The following is a 19,247-nucleotide window of genomic DNA, read 5'->3' as shown; positions in this document are numbered from 1 at the left end:
GGCGTAGATCCAAGGGTCCAATGTTGGGCTTATTGGTAGAGATCAACTAACATTCTCCCCCTTGATCTTACTACCATATTTCAATTTCATATCATTTATTTTTCTTCATTCCATTACAGATTAGCGCATAGAGCATGTTTCATCATTATGGTCAATTGCCGATAGATTTAACAGCTATAACACATCACTCTGTTCTGAAATCGATACTTAACTTTGGGTCTTCTTTTGTTCAGGAATTTTAGGCTTTCCCTTAAACTCATGCTAGCTACATTTCTCTGAACACGTTGGGTGGTAAGCCTTTTGTAAGCGGATCCGTGAGCATCTTTTCGGTACTTATATGCTTAAGACTTATGACATGATCCCGGATTTTATCTTTCACAACATAATACTTTATGTCAATGTGTTTAACAGCACCACTTGACTTATTGTTGTGAGCATACTGTATTGATGGATTATTATCGCAGTATAACTTAAGTGGTCTATAGATGTCGTCAACCACCTTTCAAACCAGGTATGAACTTCTTTAGCCAGTTCACTTGTCTCGTTGCCTCATAACATGCTACAAATTCGACATACATTGTGAACGATGTAGTGACGGTTTGCTTTGAGCTTTTCCATGAAATAGCTCCCTCTGCGAGAGTGAATACATATCCAGACGTGGATTTTCTATCATCTCTCACATAATCAGAATCAGAATATCCCACTATATGGAGTGAATCTGATCTTCTATACGTCGTTATGAGGCTTTTCGTTCCTTACAAATAGCACAAGACTTTTTTTACCATTTTTAGTGTTCTGTTCTAGGATTGCTCTAGAATCTGTCAAGTAACTCGGTAACAAATGCCAAGTCAGGGCGCGTACATACTTGAGCATATTGTAAGTTTCCGACAGCTAAAGCATATGGAACCGTTTTTATTTGATCGATCTCATACTGGTTCCTAGGGCATTGAAAATCCCCATATCTATCGCCCTTGACTATAGGAGCAGGTGAGGGACTACATTTGGTAGTAGACTGACATCACTGCTAGCAAGTAAGATATCATCCACATATAGGACAAGGAAGATAAACTTCCCATTCTTAAACTTTGTATAGACACAATTGTCTTCTACATTCTTTTTAAACCCAAAATTTCTTATTGTCTGATCAAACTTCAAGTACCACTGTTTTGAAGCTTGTTTTAATCCATAAATGGATTTTTTAGTCGGCATCACATTCGTTCTTTTCCTTCCATGACAAAATCTTTTGGTTGTGCCATGCAAACATTTTTCTCCAAGTCTCTGTTGAGAAATGTCGTCTTTACATCCATCTGATGTAATTCTAAATCGTAATGTGCCACTAATGCCATTATGATTCTAAAGGAATCCTTACATGAGACTGAAGAAAAGGTCTCATTGTAATTCATTTCTTCTCTTTGCGTAAAGCCTTTTGCCACAAGTTGCGTTTTATATCTCTCTATATTTCCTTGAGAGTCAAGTTTTGATTTGTAGATCCATTTACAGCATATTATTTTGGCTCCTTTAGGAATTATTTCTGAGTCTCAAACTTTATTGGCATTCATAGATTTCATTTCATCTTCTATGGCCTCAAGCCACTTTGATGAATGAGCACTTCTCATGGCTTCTTCAAATGAGGTGGGATCATCATCCATTTAGAATTTTACAGTGTTGTATACTTCATAGTCAGCAGAAATAGCTGATTTTCTAACTCTTTGAGATCTTCTTGGGGCCTCTACATTTGGCACATCTTCTGTTTGAGGCTGTTGTTGCTCTCCTCATGTGTGGCAATAGGTTTTATAGGATCCTAAAGAAAAGGTTTCTCATCGTCATTCATTGTTGCCATAGCCGGAATAACAACAGGTGCTGACACCACAGTATCTTGCACTATCGGTGCAGCGACAGTAGGTAGTGAGAAAAATAGCTCATAAATCATCGGAGTGAGCGCATACACTCGCTTCTTTTTAAGGTCAATTTCTCGAGCTACCATGTTCCTCCTCATCATTTCATCCTCTAGAAAGACAGCGTGTCTTATTTCCACAAACTTTGTATGTCTGTCTGGACAGTAGAAACGAAAACATTTTGACTTTTCTGGGTAGCCAATAAAATGGCAACTTACTATTTTAGGATCTAGCTTTCCAATATTTAGGTTAAATACTTTAGCCTCAGCAGGGCTTCTCCACACACGTAAGTGGTTTAGTTAGGGTACTCTTACTGTTCACAACTCATACGATGTTTTGGGCAACGACTTACCTGGTACTCTATTGAGAATATGAATGGCGGTTTTTAACGCCTCCATCCACATGCTCAACGGTAAGGTGGAGTAACTTATCATACTGCGCACCATATCCATCAGGGTACGATTGCGTCTTTCAGCTACTCCATTATGCTGAGGTTCGTCCGGTGTAGAATACTGGGCTACTATGTCATTCTCCTGTAAGAACCTTGCAAAAGGTCCAGGAACTTGGCCATATGGGGTATGCTAACCGTAGTACTTTCCCCCACGGTCGGACCTGAATATCTTAATCTTTAAATTGTGTTGGTTTTCAACTTCTACCTTAAATATCTTAAATTTATTCAATGCTTCTGTTAGTTCTTTGATTGGATAAATGTAGCCATAACGAGAGTAATCATATGTGAATGTTATGAACGAATCATAGCCATCTACACTCTTTACAGGAAACAGACCACAGATGTCTGTGTGAATAATCTGTAAAATTCTTGTGCTTCGTTTGGCACCTTTCTTAATTTTCTTTATATACTTTTCTTTTATGCATTCTCTGCATTGTTCTAAATTTGAGAGCTCTAATGGAGAAAGAATATTATTCTTAACTAGTCTTTCTATTCTTTCCCTTGAAATATAGCCTAAACGACAGTGTCATAATTTCGACGACGCATCGTGAGCTCTCTTTCATTTTCTGTTTACATCCGCAGACGAGGATATATTCTCATTGTCGCACGCAACGTTCCCATCATCGCATACAACATTCACATTATCACGTACTGATAACAAATAGTATGTGCTCTCTTATGCCACTATTTTCAGAGTACCTCTCTGTCACCAGCTGCTTTATCAGCTGGGTAGCATATGTCTTTGAAGAGCCAGTGAACTGACTCTTTATTCTATCGTGTTCTTTATCATAGCCAAATATTTCTTATTGGCAGTGACCCACTTCTTATGCTCAAGGTCATAGGATATCTTTTGGGATTTAAAATTCCTCTTTAGTTGCTCAAACGGCATCAGCCTTGTTTGTCTCCCTCACCGATGCCACAGGCTCAGTGGGACACGGTGAGGTGACTACCTAGTCCACCTCAGCCAAGATGAAGGCCAGGTCAATCTTTTTCTTACACTCCGTGTAGTTGTCACCTTTGAGAGTGGGGATCTCTTTGATACAACACATCAAGTTATATCCGTCTGGCAACATAATTCATATAGAGTGAGAACATAAATAATAACAACAATTGCATGCCTTAATTCCAACGTTGGTTAAAATTAAAACATACAACTGTTCTTATACACTAATTCTACATTACCGTTGGACAGAAATAGAATTAATGCATAAAATCATTAAAATTAATATATTGTTATTAACAACGTTGGTTAGAAAATAACAACATCATAATTATGTCAAAATCTCTTTTTCTCCAATTAAATATCATGTTGGTCCAAAATAACTCGAGAATAAACTATTTCTTTAGTAGCGGAAACATGAAAAAAAATTCATTATCTATTTTTTCAGAAGCATTAAACTTTTTTCAAATATTCTCTGAAAAATTATCCCATTGGTTCAAATTTTAACAGAGACATTAAACTAGACAAAATTCATCGAAATCTGCTTCTGAAAATAATAAAAACAAAACTCTGTGTTTACTATTCATTCAGCCTGGCAGCAGAAAAATTTTCCCGCGGCCCAGCTGGCAACAACAGCGCACGCGGCCCAGCAACGCGCGCAGCCCGCGAAGTCGGCCTGGCCTGGTCTGCTGACGAGCGCGCTGTGCCTCCCAGGCCGCAACTTGGGCCTAGGCTGGCAAAGCCGCCCGCCCGCGCGCTCCCGCCTAGGCTGGACCCCAGTTCGATCAGCGCTGTCCGTTCATCTGAGATCGACGGTCATCCGCGTGTCTCGGGAGATCAAAAGCGTGCCGTGGCCGGTGCCCCAAAACCCTAATTCCATTTTGACTCCCTCCATCTCCTCTCTCAGCGCAGCGACGGAAGAGAGAAGGAGCAGCGCAGCAACCATGGTGGTCGGAGGAAGTGGCGGCGCCGCCGCACGCCCCTTCGTCGGTGCGTGCCTCCACCCTAGGGTGAGCGCACCACCGTCGAAGGGTTGCGCTGCTGTGCCCTTGACACCCAAGCCCGAGGTGGAGCCACGCGGTGGCGTGACCTGCTCGGTCGGCGCCACTGGTTCTTCCCGCGCGCCGACCATGGAGATGACCGGCGGCGAAGACGGGACGATCGGGCCCTAGGTAGGAAGCCTCTTCTCTACCGTCCTCTTTCTCTTTCTAGGGTTAGGGTTTCTTTTCCCGATTCGTTCGATTCGGTTTTGATTCAAGATCGACGAGCTAAGCCCCTTCCCCTCTTCTCCTTCTCTTTTGGATTTTGAACCGATTTGGGGTTGGGGTTAGGGTCAGGGTTACTGTTCTTCTTCCCCGACGGGTTAGGGTTCGGTTGAACTCTCTGCATCTCGATTTCTTTCCCGATTAGGGTTAGGGTTTGACTCATTGGAGTCACTATTCATCTTCCCCAGCGAGTGCTTCATGGGTTAGGGTTCGGCTTCACGTGCTGAGGTCCCTTTCTCTTCTCTTCTCAGATCCGAACGGGCTCTGTTCTTTTCTTGCCGCGCGCGGCGAAGACGGCGGTGTGGCACCTTTCCTCGCGCGGTGGCGATGGTGACCGACAGTCAGTGACGCCCACCACCCTCCCGGTCTCTTTTCTATTTTCTTTTACCCAGTTAGGGTTTCAATCCGAAACGGATCGAACCCTTGTTCTTTCTTCGATTTCTTTTCAATTCTCTACCCCATACTAGATCTACACACTGTTAACCTGGCTCTGGTACCATTGTTAGGAAATAGTGTACCTCTTAAATATAGATCAGGGGGTAAACATCTTACTTAGATGTAGAAATTGGTTCCTCTACTTCACCCTGACGTAGTCACGCCGCAGTCGCAGTTGCGCCGTAGCCGCATGGACGCCGGTGTCATGGGAGCTCAGTGCGGTGGAGTCCAGCGTAGCGGTGGCGATGTAGAGGCGACAATGACGTGAGGTGGCGCTGTCCGTTGGTGACGGCGAAGTCAGTGGGTCTTCTCGTCGCTGGCAGCACTCTCTTTAGATCGGATTAGGTTTAGCTGTTGGCGGGTCACGGCGGGTCCGGTCAACCTCGTAGTTAGAGCCCTGATCCCCACCTCTTTTTATAGTGCTGTGCGACAGGGGCCCACCAACCATATTAGGGTTGGGCGTCCCTGATCAGGACGTAGATCAAAGACCCAATAGGTCGTTGGGCCTATTGGTGAAGATCAACTAACAGTTTCCACCGTATATTATGATAAGATTATCCAAGAAAAAAGTCGTTTTGTGTCATGCTAATCGAATTTTATCCAAAGTGTTTGGCATTTTGTACTAGATACAAATAGAACGCCAACGTGCAATTATGAGACGGGCTGTAAAACTCTCGTACTTTATCAATTACTCGTAAATTGGAATAATCTCGTACCCTTTCGTAAAAAAAAATGCGCCTTTTGTTTTCCTGAAATGGCCGCACACAGGATAGACAATGTAGTGCGACTAGACGCGTAGTTGAAATGTTCTCCTGATGACGTTGCCTATGTGCAAGATAAGATGACGCATGCACGTCCACTTGTGTTAGCCCTTCATTTCTTTTTGACCCACAGCAAGTAATGTGGACGCGACTTGTCGGGGTTTTTTTTTTGACGTACTGATATTGATTCAAACACGAGTGGCCACGTTTATTTTGTGTGTCTAGAATACGGACTTGTCACTTGTAAGTTATGATCGACTGATCGAGGCGTACGCCCGTGCTGTATACATAGACGTGTACGTAGACCCATCAATGCCCCAAATGTATCAGTCTCAACTCATTAGAAAAAATTAGTAGTTTTGTAGCTATATTGCATACTACATTACCTCCTTTAATTTTGTTCTTCTAACTTAAAAGAAGCTTACATAAAATATGAAAAACAGACATACATCAAATTAATTTCATTAAATTGACTATGAAATGCATCTTAATAGTGTATTTATTTAGTATTGTAGATGTCACAATATTAAATTGCCCAGACTTTGAGAAATCTATTATTATGAAAAAACTAAAATAACTTATAATTCAAGATGTGTGTGTGTGTGTCGTATCATCGTATGTGGTTAGGGGCGAGTACCTTTTTTAATAAATAAAAAGATCCGGCTTCATCTCTTGAAACCAAGATAATCAGACCAGTTTTTACTTAAGTTGAGGCACACCACTAGTAGAGAACAGACCTTTCATTCGAGGCTAAAATGGACTCTAGTCCCGACATTTTTTGCGCCCGGGACTAGAGAGACCTTTAGTCCCGGTTGGTGTCTCCAACCGGGACTAAAAGTCCCTGGCTACTGCGCTCGGCACAGTGGCAGGGGACTTTTAGTCCCGGTTGGAGACACCAACCGGGACTAAAGGTGGACCTTTACTCCCGGTTGGAGCCACCAACCGGGACTAAAAGTCCTCAACCTTTAGTCCCGGTTGGTAACACCAACCGGGACTAAAGGTAGACCCTTTAGTCCCGGTTGGTAACACCAACCCGGACTAAAGGACCCTTTAGTCCCGGTTGGAGCCACCGACCGGGACTAAAGGTCCCCCGGTGGGTTAGTTCAAAAGGGAAGCATCCCATCTATTGTTAGATGTGTTGTGTAGGTGGGGTGGTAAGCTACGCGCGAGGCAATGCATGAGGTCTTAGGTTCGAATCTCATGGGACGCAGCGGTGGGAGGTATTATTTTTTTTTAAAGCTGGGAGGACCTTTAGTCCCGGTTGGTGTTACCCACCGGGACTAAAGGTCCCCCTTTATTCCCGGTTCCTGACCCGGGACTAAAGGACCCCCTTTAGTCCCGGATGCTTACTCCCGGGTGGGGAACCGGGACTAAAGAGGGTTCCCCACCGGGAGTAAAGCCCGTCTCTGTATTAGTGCACATAAAACTAAATCCACTCAAAAACCAATCCTAACATTATTTTGCCATCTAAAAGAAGCAAATAACTGCATAACCGATGTTTCTAGTGCCTGACAAACTTGAGAGAAGCGATCCTTGATTTCATCACACCTTTGCAACATTGACCAATGTCGTAGACAGTGTGTTCCTTTGAATAAAACCTACAAAAGAGATTTGAGTCAGCATTTATCGGAAACCATATCATTTCTTACTAGCTATAAGGTCCAACAAATGGCTGCGCCACCTGTCAATAACAACGTCTTATTTGATCTATCCCTTTGTTTGTGTCAATTATGAAAGATATCCATTACATTTAAAAGGGGTTTGAGACCCAAAACGAGATGTATCGTCTACCACAAAGAACTTAGCATACCTATTCAGAAAATACGAATTAGGTCTTGTTTGGATCCTATGGTCTAACTTTAGACTACTTGAGCTCTTCAGGTTCTAAACAAGAAGTCAAAAAATGTTGTCAAAAGTTTAGCAAACCATCACAAAAAAATTTAGACTATCCAAACAGGACATTAGAGACCAAGGTATTTATAGCCGAGGGCACCATGTGAACAAACCGTGAAAGATATGAAAGACTAGAATAAGAACCAGTAGAAGGGATAGAAGCCTTTGAAGTAACATCATCCTCGAGAAAGTTGGTATATACACGTAAAATCGTGGAAGCAGCCGCATAAAAATCCGGCCTTGTGAAGCTTTGGGTCTAGGATCAGCAGCCTGTTCGCTTGATCGTATTTGGCTTATAAGCCATGACTTATCAGCCAACGAACAGTATTTTTCTCTCACACCAAATCAGCCAACGGTACTTTCAACCATGGCTTATAAGCCAAACAAGCCCGAACGAACATGGAGCAAGCCCAGACATCTTCCATCATGGAGCAAGCCCAGACATCTTCCATCCGGCCATCCCTGTTGGGACGTAACAAACGCGTCAACGCATTCTTTCTTTTGGATGACCATCATCTACACAAGCAGACAATCGCAAGTTGCTGAGATATGATGCTGATGAAATGGCAATTTCACTGCTCAGAGCTTCAGAAGCTTCGTCGGAAGATAAGGCACACCACGTGGAGACAGGACCGGACCTGTATTGTCTACCTCAGGCAGTCAAACATTCTCTCTCTAGAAACAAAAGAGTTAAAGCCAGCCGCCTCAGATATCCAGAGAACCCAGCCCGCGGGTAGGAAGTCAGCCTGAGGCTTCCTGAGCGATTTTTTTTTTTAATTTTAACACTTTTTAAAACTAATTTTAAATCTAACACTGTCTGGTTTTTAAAACAACTAATATTTTTGGCCGCGCCTATTGCCCTGACGTGGCCAAATACTTATGTCGCGCCATGCATGATGGCGCGACAGCGGGCTGACGTGGTGACGACCGGAATCACGATCGTTGACGTGGCAGGGCTCTGCCGCGCCACCGATCTTAGCACGGCAGTGCTGCGCCACGGAGCATGGCGCGGCTGGGCCAAATAAACATCGCGAGCGAGCCCGCCCGTCCGCACGCACCCCTGCCCGCCCGTCCGCCACCGCGCATTGCCCGCCGCCAACTGCACATGCCCCGCCACCGCGCAGCGCCCGCCGCCAGCACCCGCACGCGCCCGCGCCCGCCCGCCCACACCGCGCCGGGCCACTCCCGCCGCGCAGCGCCCGCACCGGCCGCGCCACGACCGCCGACGCATCAAGGCCGTCCGCTCCTAAGGTACCTCCCTCTTGATTTCATGTTATTTTGATAATTATTGTTTTAGAATAATTAGTGATTTAGGATAATTAGTGATTTAGGATAGTTTGGGTTTTATGATTGTTGTTGATTTATGATAGTTTGTTAAATTTAGGATAGTTAGTGATTTAGGATAGTTAGGTTAGTGAATTTGTTTGTGATTTACGTAGGTAGTTTTTAGGTTTGAGGTTGTGTGTTTTAGTATAGTTATGATTTTGGGTTTATGGATTGATTATGTATTTATTATTTAGTTTATAGTTAGTTATTTAGTTAGGGATTTTGGGTATAGATACTAGTTTATAAATGTCGATACTTACTCATGCGTGATACGTCGATTTTGATGACTTCATCAAGTTTTGTCAAATGCTTATATTCCTTACTAGTGCGTGATATGTCTGTTAATGTTACTTTGAATATATACATGTGCTTTCATATTGTGTTCGTATTGCATAACAAGTAGTTCAAATTTTATAATGCTGCATAATGTTAATTTGAATTTTGTTAATTTGAATACTCTAACGCTTTGTTTATCAATTTATAACAGGATGGCCCCTCCCACGCAGCACCGGTTGTACCCCATTCTTGAGGTGGAGTACGACGACCAGCACCGAGCACACATCTTGAGTGGCAACGACGCAGAGGTGGCCTTGCCTATTTTGAGGTCCCGCACGCACACCAGGACGCATCAGTGGGACGAGCGTTATGCGCCATACATACGGCGTGCCGGCTTCCTCAGGCTTGTCCGTGTTGTCAACCATGGTCTTCCGCCCCTTGATCTAGCACTACTTACTGCAGCTGTAGACAGGTGCGAGTGTATTCTTTGTACGTAAACTTTCTTATAACAAATTTGAGGCAACTAATAGTCGTTCTATTCTTATAACAGGTGAAGGCCTAAGACCCACATGTTCCACCTACCTTGTGGCGAGATGACCTTGACCATTCAGGACGTAAAGGCTATTTTTGGCCTTCGGTTGGGAGGACTTCTAGTGACCGGGATAGTTGACAATGATCACTGGAGGGAGCTGGTGGCTCAGTTTACTGGCTTTCTTCCACCGGACGACGGGACTTTCAAGAAAAATAAGTGAGAAATTCAAGCCTATTTAATACTTGCATTGCTTTCCTGCAGCCATCGGATCTCATTTTCTTTGGTCAATTTCAAGAAAAGTTCTGGTGTTTCGTCGTTCTGAATCATAGAGCGCTTTGATTACTTGGACCCACAGGTTGAGGAGGCTCTGATCGACAGATTCGCTCGAGTGTGGCTCTAGCACTTTCTTGGTGCTTTACTCCACCAACCAAAGATTGCACGGTTGCGTTATCGATTAATAACAAAGTTACAATTTAGAGGTATGTGTGGTACAACTAACATCGTTTTATTACAGGTATGATCGCAGAAAGAGGTACAAGACCAAGGATTGATGCGTGACACACAATGCGCACATCCACTTATGGGAGACCAGGGAATGGCAGCCGGTCCATGTGGGTCCTCCACTCGACCGGCACACCTTCGATGAGTACCTGCGCTGGCTTCACAGGTCTATGAGGACACATATCAAGCCCCCGTACACTGAGGAGGTGATTGACGAGGACTCGGAGAAAGATATAATCGAAGATGTGTACGACGTTGCCACTAGAGAGGACACACAGCTATAGAGAGCCCCACTACAAAGATACATGGTTAGATACTTAAATGGTACAATTTGTTATCCATTTGATATTAAGTATGTATACTAAAACTGTTCAACCGCGTTTCTGTACCTAGACGACACAATTGTCAAGGCTGTCCAACGAAGCAGCGTTTTGGCTTCACGAGTCTAGAGGCAGGGGCCAGGCGTTCTCGAGGCTTTTGTGGAAGTAAACATAAACTAGTCCATTCCAAAATTATTTCTTTAGTGTATATGCGCTTGGGAAATGCACTAACTTTAACGTCTATTTATGCAGAAGGTGAAGAAGAGTTGCAGGAAGCTAGCTCAAAAGTTGAGCTGCATGGACACTCCTTATGAGGAACCGCCACTCCCAGCGCGGTCGGGTGGCACGTCTTCAGCCTCTTTGAGACACCAGCCGGCTCTTCTCAGCCGGTGACAAGTGCCGCTTCCGCGGTGCGTACACCACCACATCATAGCGTTGGGAAGGACCTTGCACCCGAGGACGACGACGACCCCCCGGGCTTCCGCAGATAGCACGACCAGTGGGACGATTGGCCGCAGGGCGAGATCGGCATGTGTCAGCTAAGTGGTGCCCCGCTTGATACCCAAAGAACCTCACATATACTAACAAATGTAGTTTCTTTAAATACGTAGGCTACATGAACTAACGGTCATAAAGAATTCTAAGTAATCGTGCATATCATATACTTGCAGGGTACGAGCTGTATGCATCGGCGACACGATCACACCGACGTTGGCTACACTCCTAATGTGTTGCCAATAAATCCGAAGAGATAGAGGCGTCCAAGAGATCCTTACACTCCTAAGTTTTAGTTTGTTAGGTCGAACTATTATTGACGTCCGAAATTTACAGGCTTAGTTGGTTATGTTATGTCGAACTTATGTCAAACCAATAAAAATGTTATGTGGCAGCTTGTCAACTTGCGCACGGACTTCATTTATTTGCTTCATATTTGTTTTAATGTGTCGCGGCATCACTGCATGCGAGATTAAGTAGCAACTAGTTCGGAAACCGGCAGTTCCGGGATATCTCGACGTCGGTGGCCGGCGTCTTGCGCGAGGGGTCGAGAAAGCCAGGGTCCATGGTCGCGTCGCCGCCGATCCTACAATATGGGGCCAAAAAGCCAAATAAATAAGTTCCCTTAAAAAATATTCGTTTCAATCCGATCCAATTTTTCGTAATCGATTAGTTAACATGGTGGTTAACCGTATTATGAAAGACGGAAAAATATCATTGGCTTATCAAGTTCTCTATTCGACCGTGAAAAAAAATTCAACAAAAGACAGAAATAAATCCACTATTGATTTTACATCAAGCAATACTTATAATAACTCCCACCATCGGCGCGACGTGTTCTGATTAAACTGTCTAGGTACCGCCGGGCAGGTGACGGGTGCGGCGGCCAGGCGGGCTTGTTGCTCGGGCAGGCGGGACTGGCCATGGGGTTTCACTCGGCTCTGCCGCGCAACGGATCAGAGCGCGACACTGCCGCGCCAAGATCGATGGCGCGACAGACCCTGCCACGTCATCGGTCAGCGATTCTGGTCGCCGCCACGTCAGCCCTCTGCCGCGCCACCATGTATGACGTGGCACAGACATTTGACCGCGCCAGGACAATAGACGTAGTGTTAGTTAGTTTTTTTAAAAACACACTGTGTTAGATTTAAAATTAGTTTTTAAAAAGTATTAAAATTAAAAAAAATTCTCTAGAGCCCGAGGATCCAAGTTGAGACAATGAGGCAAGCGTGTGCGCCGCCTCGCGACGTGCCGAGACTCCACCTCTCTCTCTGTGGTGCGCGTGATCGTGTTGCATCCTCACCCGGCAACACACATCGTCAGCCGTCACCCCTCGCGCGCGTCGTGGCCTCGTGCCGTGCGTCGTGGGGGTTGCGCGCGACCGCGACGGCACGTAACCCGGCCGGTGAGGCGGCGACTACCACGTGCCGTCTGCGCCGCGCCAGACTGGTGGGTTGCCCGCCGCCCCGCCCGGCGCGGCGGCGCCCACCCGTGTGAGTGTGATCCCAAAGGCGCAGCACTTTTCAGGTTCCTTCCACGGACGTGTGGTGCGTATATCCCGCGGCCGCAAGCCAAGCAACTGCTGCCGATAGCGTGGTAGCTAACTAGGGGCAACCAGAGCAGCTAGTAGACAGAACTGACCGATCAGCTGTGGATTATTCAGCTTGCGGATCGGAGTTTCCGGGTCATTTTCCTTCTCCAACTAGTCGTTTGACGCTTGTCCTGCAAAACTGGCCAGCCTAATGCAGCATTAAATACCTGTTTTTTTCTTCAGATGACCATCAATTAGTCGTTGAAGGTAGGTTGGGTATAAGACGAAAGAGCATGTAGCCACTTGATTACAAGTGATTTTTTTTTTTCTTGGGGGGAATAGATTACAAGTGATTTAATAGCACATCGGCTCGACTGAGTGAATTCAAACTGGTCGAAAAAAAATCCTCCCTTCGTCGGTTAGAACTGAAGTTTGAGGATTTTGCCAGCAAAATTAAGTTTTTATTAGCATAATATCAATACGTGGTATTGACCTAGTAGTGTGACCTCATAAATGAGAGGTTCACTCCACCACGTTATCTAGTTTCTTACGAGCTAAGTATACGCGCGTAGCGAACGTTGCAGTTTCTCTCTTTCTGGTGGTGGTATTGCTGTATCTTCGAACGTACGTAGTGCCGTATCGGACACCCCCTGACTGATTCGTCTATCTATATCAGCACTTCAGCAGTAGGACAATAAAACAAAAATGTGTCCACCGTACCATCACAGTCATTCGCTTGGACAATTTATCTACAACGCGCTAGCTGTTGATGAAGTAGTATAATAATACTCCAATACGTGCGCCCTTAACGACCATTGCTTTGGTACTCAAGATGACGTCAAACGGCCAAATGCAACTGCAAGTAGGGGGGTTAGTTTCCTGATCAACCAAAAGAACAATGCTCCTACTTGCCATACCTTATTTTATAAAGATTGTACATTGACCTAAATTAAATAGGTCGACAGACTTTAAGACTAATATAATACTGCTGACACAAAGATTTGCCTCAATACCGGGCCAAGCTGTCTCTGATTGATTATACATAAACCAATCACCTTATCGGGTTGCATTATTTCTAGTTCATATAAAGTGTCATTCAAATTATTTTAGACAGTAAAATTTGACCTGCGGTTAGGAAGGTTTTGCTGTCCAAAGGGTCATCTAATTACAACCATACTTAATACTATATTAGCAAATATATCCGTACGTTACAACGGAATGTACAACTTCTCATGTGTCACCTAGATGACTTATGGCTGAGATTTATGCAATAACCACGTCTCTGTTTTGGTACCTCTTCGAATCGGACTTTGGTTAGACATGTGTTGTTCGCGGGTCTCATATTGAATTTGGATCGTTGCTGCCTTTAGATTGGAGACATGATTTCATGTTGGATTTAGATTATTGAAAACATGTGGATGATAATAGTAAGGTGTGGACAAGGGAGAGTGATGTGTGATCTGCCGGCTCAGTCATTCGGAGATGCTCATAGGGGTAGGATTTATGTACGTGTGTCCATAGGGTGAAAGTGCGTGCGTGTTGTGGGCATCTACATTGTACCGTGTGATTTAAAAAAACATATAAAAAGGTAAAGAAGACTAATTATTTTAACATTAGATATATAAACATAGATACTTCTCTACGAATCCACAAAGACATGGCAACCGGCTAGTGAATGAAATATTACTACGAAAAATGGTCGCAGATTGAGTGAGCACCAATAAGACATGTAGCACATGGATGATGGATCAACGGGATACTTAAAAGGATCCGATGCCATGCAAATACGCAATCATTGAATCATGTGAAAGATCAACATGGGACAGGATGAGTACACTTTGCGAGGGAATCACGACAAATAATTCCCAAGGATCATGTCTCTCAATGGACGCTAGTTACTAATCCAACTCTCCGTGACCAGAAAATACACAAGAATTTCCTGAAGACGACGCTAGCCGTGATGCATTAAGATTAGTACTATCCACGCAACCGTTGTCCTACTACATACAGGATGGAAAAAGTTTCCTTTCTTTGCACGTGTTATACGCAGCGGAGCGGGCCAAAGCTTTTCCACGCAGGGCTGCAGCTGCAGCTGCAGGTCCACGAGAGCTTCGTCCTTCTCTTTCTCCAACCGGTGTGGCCCCGCCCAGAGGCCAGACCGTCATATATTAACCCCGATTTTGTCCAGCCCGTGATCTCCCCGGTGAAAACAACTTCTCAGCGCGGCTTCGCCTCCTGCCTCAGCCAAATCGAAACGTGACGGTCGCCGGACTCCGGAGGAAGGAGACCCGAAGCTCACCTCCCGGTCCCCTCGCCTCTCCTTACAATCTCGCGAGGCGGCGGCCGACGTCGCGTAGCCGCTTTCTCACATCTAGTCTCCTTCGCCGCCGCCTATACTCCTGCAGAAATAGTCCCAGGGAGGGCGGTTGCTGCTTCTTGTTCGTGTTGCTTCGCCCGCCGCACGCGGGATCCATTTGACCGAGCGACCTACCCACACACCGAGAGCCAGCCATGGGGCAAAACCACAGCTCGCGAGACGGGAGCAGCCACGGGCGGTGCCAGCCCTCCTTCCAGCAGCAGCCGTCGTCGCAGTGGGGCGCCGGAGGAGGGTATTACGCCCAGGACCCGCGCGCCGGCTACTACGGCGCGCCGCCGCCACAACAGGGAGGAGGGTACGCCGCGCCGTACCCGGCCCCGGCGTACCAGCCCACCGCCGCCGCTGCTCCGGCGCCGCAGGCCGCGAAGCCGCGGCAGCTGGACCGGCGGTACTCGCGGATTGCCGACGACTACCACTCGGTGGACCAGGTACGCGTGCGATTGCTATGTCATTGGTAATTCGTAGCGAGGTCTTGGATCTTAGTTACAGTGGAAGCAGTGAATCGGCTCGATTTGAACTCCCCGTTCGCTTGCTTACGCCTTGTGTGGATCTATGGGGTCCCTAGTTTTCCTTACTTGCTACGAAGTTTAGGGAACATGACCGATCTGTGCTTCGTAGTTTCTCAATCTGCAGTCGATTAAAATTTCAAAGGATATCTAAGATGACGATGGGGGGCTCTACAAATTCTGATATAGAACATGGTGGTTCTATTTGTTAGTCAACCATCAATTACTGTTCATGAATCATGAAGGATTCATGGACACTAAAGTAGATGTTAGTGCAGGGTCAGTGCTCACAGCTCATTGGAAGAATAGACAATATTTTTTGTAAGGTTGGCAACTTGGCAATATTGAAGGCATTTGTGTAGTTGTGTTAGGTTAGAGTTGCTCGGTTGGCCACATTTCAGTTACGCTTCCCCTGGACTATCTTTCTGAAGACCAAATCTTTCCCTTTTGCAGGTTACTGATGCTCTAGCTCAAGCAGGACTTGAATCATCAAATCTTATTGTTGGCATTGATTTCACAAAGAGCAATGAGTGGACAGGTTAGCACTTATTAACTGTTTGTTTGTTTCATTGCCTTACAGTTTGATGAAATGCCTCGCTTCCTGATGCTAATGATTTTCTTTCCTTCTACCAGGCAAATTCTCTTTCCATGGATGTAGTCTACATCACATTAGCAACACACCAAATCCGTATGAACAAGCCCTCTCGATTATTGGGCGAACACTATCGAAATTTGATGAAGATAATTTGATTCCATGTTTTGGATTTGGAGATGGTAATGGTTTCATTCACGGTTGACTGTTTCTTACACTATTTGATAATGTCTCTAAATCCTAATTCACCATGCACTTTTTTCTTTCAGCATCAACACATGATCAAGACGTCTTCTGTTTCTCTCCTGACGAGAGACCTTGCAATGGATTCGAAGAAGCTCTCGATCGTTATCGGGAACTTGTACCACGTTTGCGCTTAGCTGGTAAGCTGCTATACCTTGTTCATCCATTTAATTGGATTGTTCATATGTTCCATCTTCTGTTTACACTAATTCTTAACAGGGCCAACATCCTTTGCACCAATTATTGAGATGGCTATGACCATTGTGGAGCAAAGTGGCGGGCAATACCACGTCCTATTGATAATTGCAGATGGGCAGGTACCATGTTAACTCTTCTTGTTGGGATGTTATGCAACTAATTTGATGGCTGTGAATACTCTATCCTGTTTAAGTCATTTTTTTCTTACCTGTATATTGCCATTACCCAAATCTAGCATGTCGATACATGCATCAATGAAATAGAATTTTGTTGTTATATAAAATAAAGCATTTATAGTATCATAATATCTGTTTGAAATGTGTTCTATCTGATTCCTCACTTGTGGTCTCCCTTTTCCCCTTAGTCTGCAACTATGAATCCTTTAGACAGTAGCGAGTAGTGACAATAGCAACCTTTGGCTGAATAATTCACATTTGCTGTTATTGTATAATTCGTTGGTGTATTGCTTGGCTGAATAGTTCTCTCTTGTTAATCTGTATATTGCTCAGGTTACGAGGAGTGTAGATACTGCATCTGGACAGCTGAGTTCGCAAGAGCAAAAGACTGTTGATGCCATTGTGAAGGCCAGGTAACACCCACATAAATGTGCTTCATTACCTTGTTTCAAAATACTACTGAAATGGTGTCTTGACATTTACTTACAACTATGACATCATCATGTTTCATAATTTTCCTGGCCTCCTGTGTCAGAAACACTTCTGATTGTTTCAGCTTGTCTTTTGTCTGCAGTGAATTGCCTTTGTCCATTGTGTTAGTAGGAGTTGGTGATGGCCCCTGGGACATGATGAAGGAATTTGATGACAACATTCCTGCTCGAGCTTTTGACAATTTCCAAGTAAGTCGACATGGAACCTATACCTAATAGCTCATGTCTGCGATGATTGATGTGATTAAATATGTTTGCGTTTTTTGTATGATGAATACTTTTTCCCTAACATTGAGAATTTATTGCTTGTCTAGTTTGTAAATTTCTCGGAGATAATGTCCAAGAACATGGCACAATCAAGGAAAGAGGCTGCATTTGCTCTTTCAGCATTGATGGAGATACCACAACAGTATAAAGCAACCGTGGAATTAGGAATTTTAGGGTATGTTGTCTTTTCCTGAATCATATCCTCATTCTTGCTTTGATTATTTGTTCATTCTAATTGCCTACTGACTTGTCTCAATGTGCCGCAAGCAGTCGCCGCTCTTTCAAGAATCCTGACAGAGTTCCTCTGCCTCCCCCTACTGGAAGTTATGATGCTTATTCCTATTCATCTAAAAGCTTTAGTAAACCAAACACCTACCCGCAGAGCTCTTCATCCACATCACCCTATCCTCACTATGAAACTCCACATACAGCCACCCCAGCCGCACCTTCGTCCACTTATGACAACCAGGTACAACTTCATGTGCCCTGACAAAATAATTTAATCTGCTTGATCTCTGAGTTATGTGTCTCCTAGAGGTATCTGTGCATCATTTGTCTCTGACCATCAACATTTATCTGCCTTCTAGGTCTGTCCTATCTGCCTTGTGAACCCCAAAGACATGGCGTTTGGCTGTGGACACCAGGTGAATCTCCTACCTCTCTCTCTTTCTTGTGTTACAGTTGATCTACACCTTTTTTTATGAGGACTAGTATGCCTGTGCTGTTTTTCTTAAGATGCCAAGATAGATTAGTGCCTTGTTGGACGAGTCATTTTCAGTTGTGGAAGTGTGTTGAAACGTCAGCTTCATATACTTATCTAATTTAACAAAAGGATATTCTTTGCAGACTTGCTGTGACTGCGGACAGAGTCTCGAGTCGTGCCCAATCTGTCGCACTCCCATCACTACAAGGATAAAGCTATACTAGCAAGTAGTGGTTTGGATCATTGCCAATGGGTGGTATACTGGAGCCACCCTGCGTCACACTGGAGGATCGGGACAGCATGTACCATTTGCAATCGGAACGCTGGAACGGCACTCCATAGATCGATTGGATCTAAGGATCGCAGGGAAAGCATGGATCGATTGGAGCCTAGGATTGCAGGGCTGTTGATCCATCGCTCAGGGTTGTCCCAGTATTCATATCCACCAGGAATGATCCGAATCGCAGCTTGCCAAAAAGAAAAAAAAACGAGAAGAAAAAGAGAGGAAAACACAAAAGTGGTGGTGTGGTGGATCAGACAATTGCGTGTAGGGCACTGACACGCAACGCCAGCTTGGTGCCTTGGTTACTAACCTGCAACTCTATAGTTGTATTGTACATACCGAAATTCTCCCCTGTCTGGACTTCTGACGTCAGGTCTAGAGGATTCTTTATTTGTGCCCGTGCTTTTAGTTTCGTCCGAGATATGTTGATTTGTTCTTTGCTTGCAATTGTGTAAAAAAATAAAACCGCATTTTTTGGTGAATTAAAAAAAATGATGCTTGGTAGGTGTGTCCCGAGTCTTGCTCGGGCAGCCTCACCTATGTTTGAGCGCGCGGTTATCATGGGTGCTAATTTGAGTTCTTACTTGATATGTTAGTGTTTCTGACCGTGTTTGAAAAAAAAGATTGAGAGTTTGATCTCGATACGCCTGTCAGCTGGCGTGAATTTATTGCACGACTACGGCCTGCTGGGTTAACTTCCAAAATTTATCGTACTAAAATTTAGCAAACCAAAAATTACTGTAGATTTGGCAAACCAAATATGAGAGTTTAGTAAGGTTTGGTAACAAAC

At 44.6% G+C, this 19,247-nt stretch overlaps 1 protein-coding gene across 1 annotated transcript; it reads left to right on the top strand.

Annotated features, from left to right (window-relative positions):
• Positions 1–14,800: 14,800 nt before the first annotated feature.
• On the top strand, positions 14,801–18,997 carry LOC136459650 (E3 ubiquitin-protein ligase RGLG2-like). Its single transcript, XM_066459492.1, has 11 exons — positions 14,801–15,426; positions 15,958–16,042; positions 16,138–16,278; positions 16,366–16,479; positions 16,559–16,656; positions 17,047–17,126; positions 17,288–17,393; positions 17,519–17,646; positions 17,742–17,940; positions 18,059–18,115; positions 18,318–18,997. The coding sequence occupies exons 1-11, from the start codon at positions 15,133–15,135 to the stop codon at positions 18,396–18,398; spliced, it is 1,383 nt and encodes a 460-aa protein (XP_066315589.1). The 5' UTR covers positions 14,801–15,132; the 3' UTR covers positions 18,399–18,997.
• Positions 18,998–19,247: the final 250 nt, after the last annotated feature.

Source organism: Miscanthus floridulus, chromosome 6 (assembly GCF_019320115.1).
Source record: "Miscanthus floridulus cultivar M001 chromosome 6, ASM1932011v1, whole genome shotgun sequence".
Taxonomy (NCBI): domain Eukaryota; kingdom Viridiplantae; phylum Streptophyta; class Magnoliopsida; order Poales; family Poaceae; genus Miscanthus; species Miscanthus floridulus.
This window is presented reverse-complemented; position numbering and strand designations above follow the sequence as displayed.

Coding starts and splice junctions, on each gene's coding strand:
- LOC136459650 (XM_066459492.1), top strand. CDS start 15,133: ATGGGGCAAAACCACAGCTCGCGAGACGGGAGCAGCCACGGGCGGTGC. Junction 15,427..15,957: donor ACTACCACTCGGTGGACCAG/GTACGCGTGCGA, acceptor TCCCTTTTGCAG/GTTACTGATGCTCTAGCTCA. Junction 18,116..18,317: donor CGTTTGGCTGTGGACACCAG/GTGAATCTCCTA, acceptor TATTCTTTGCAG/ACTTGCTGTGACTGCGGACA.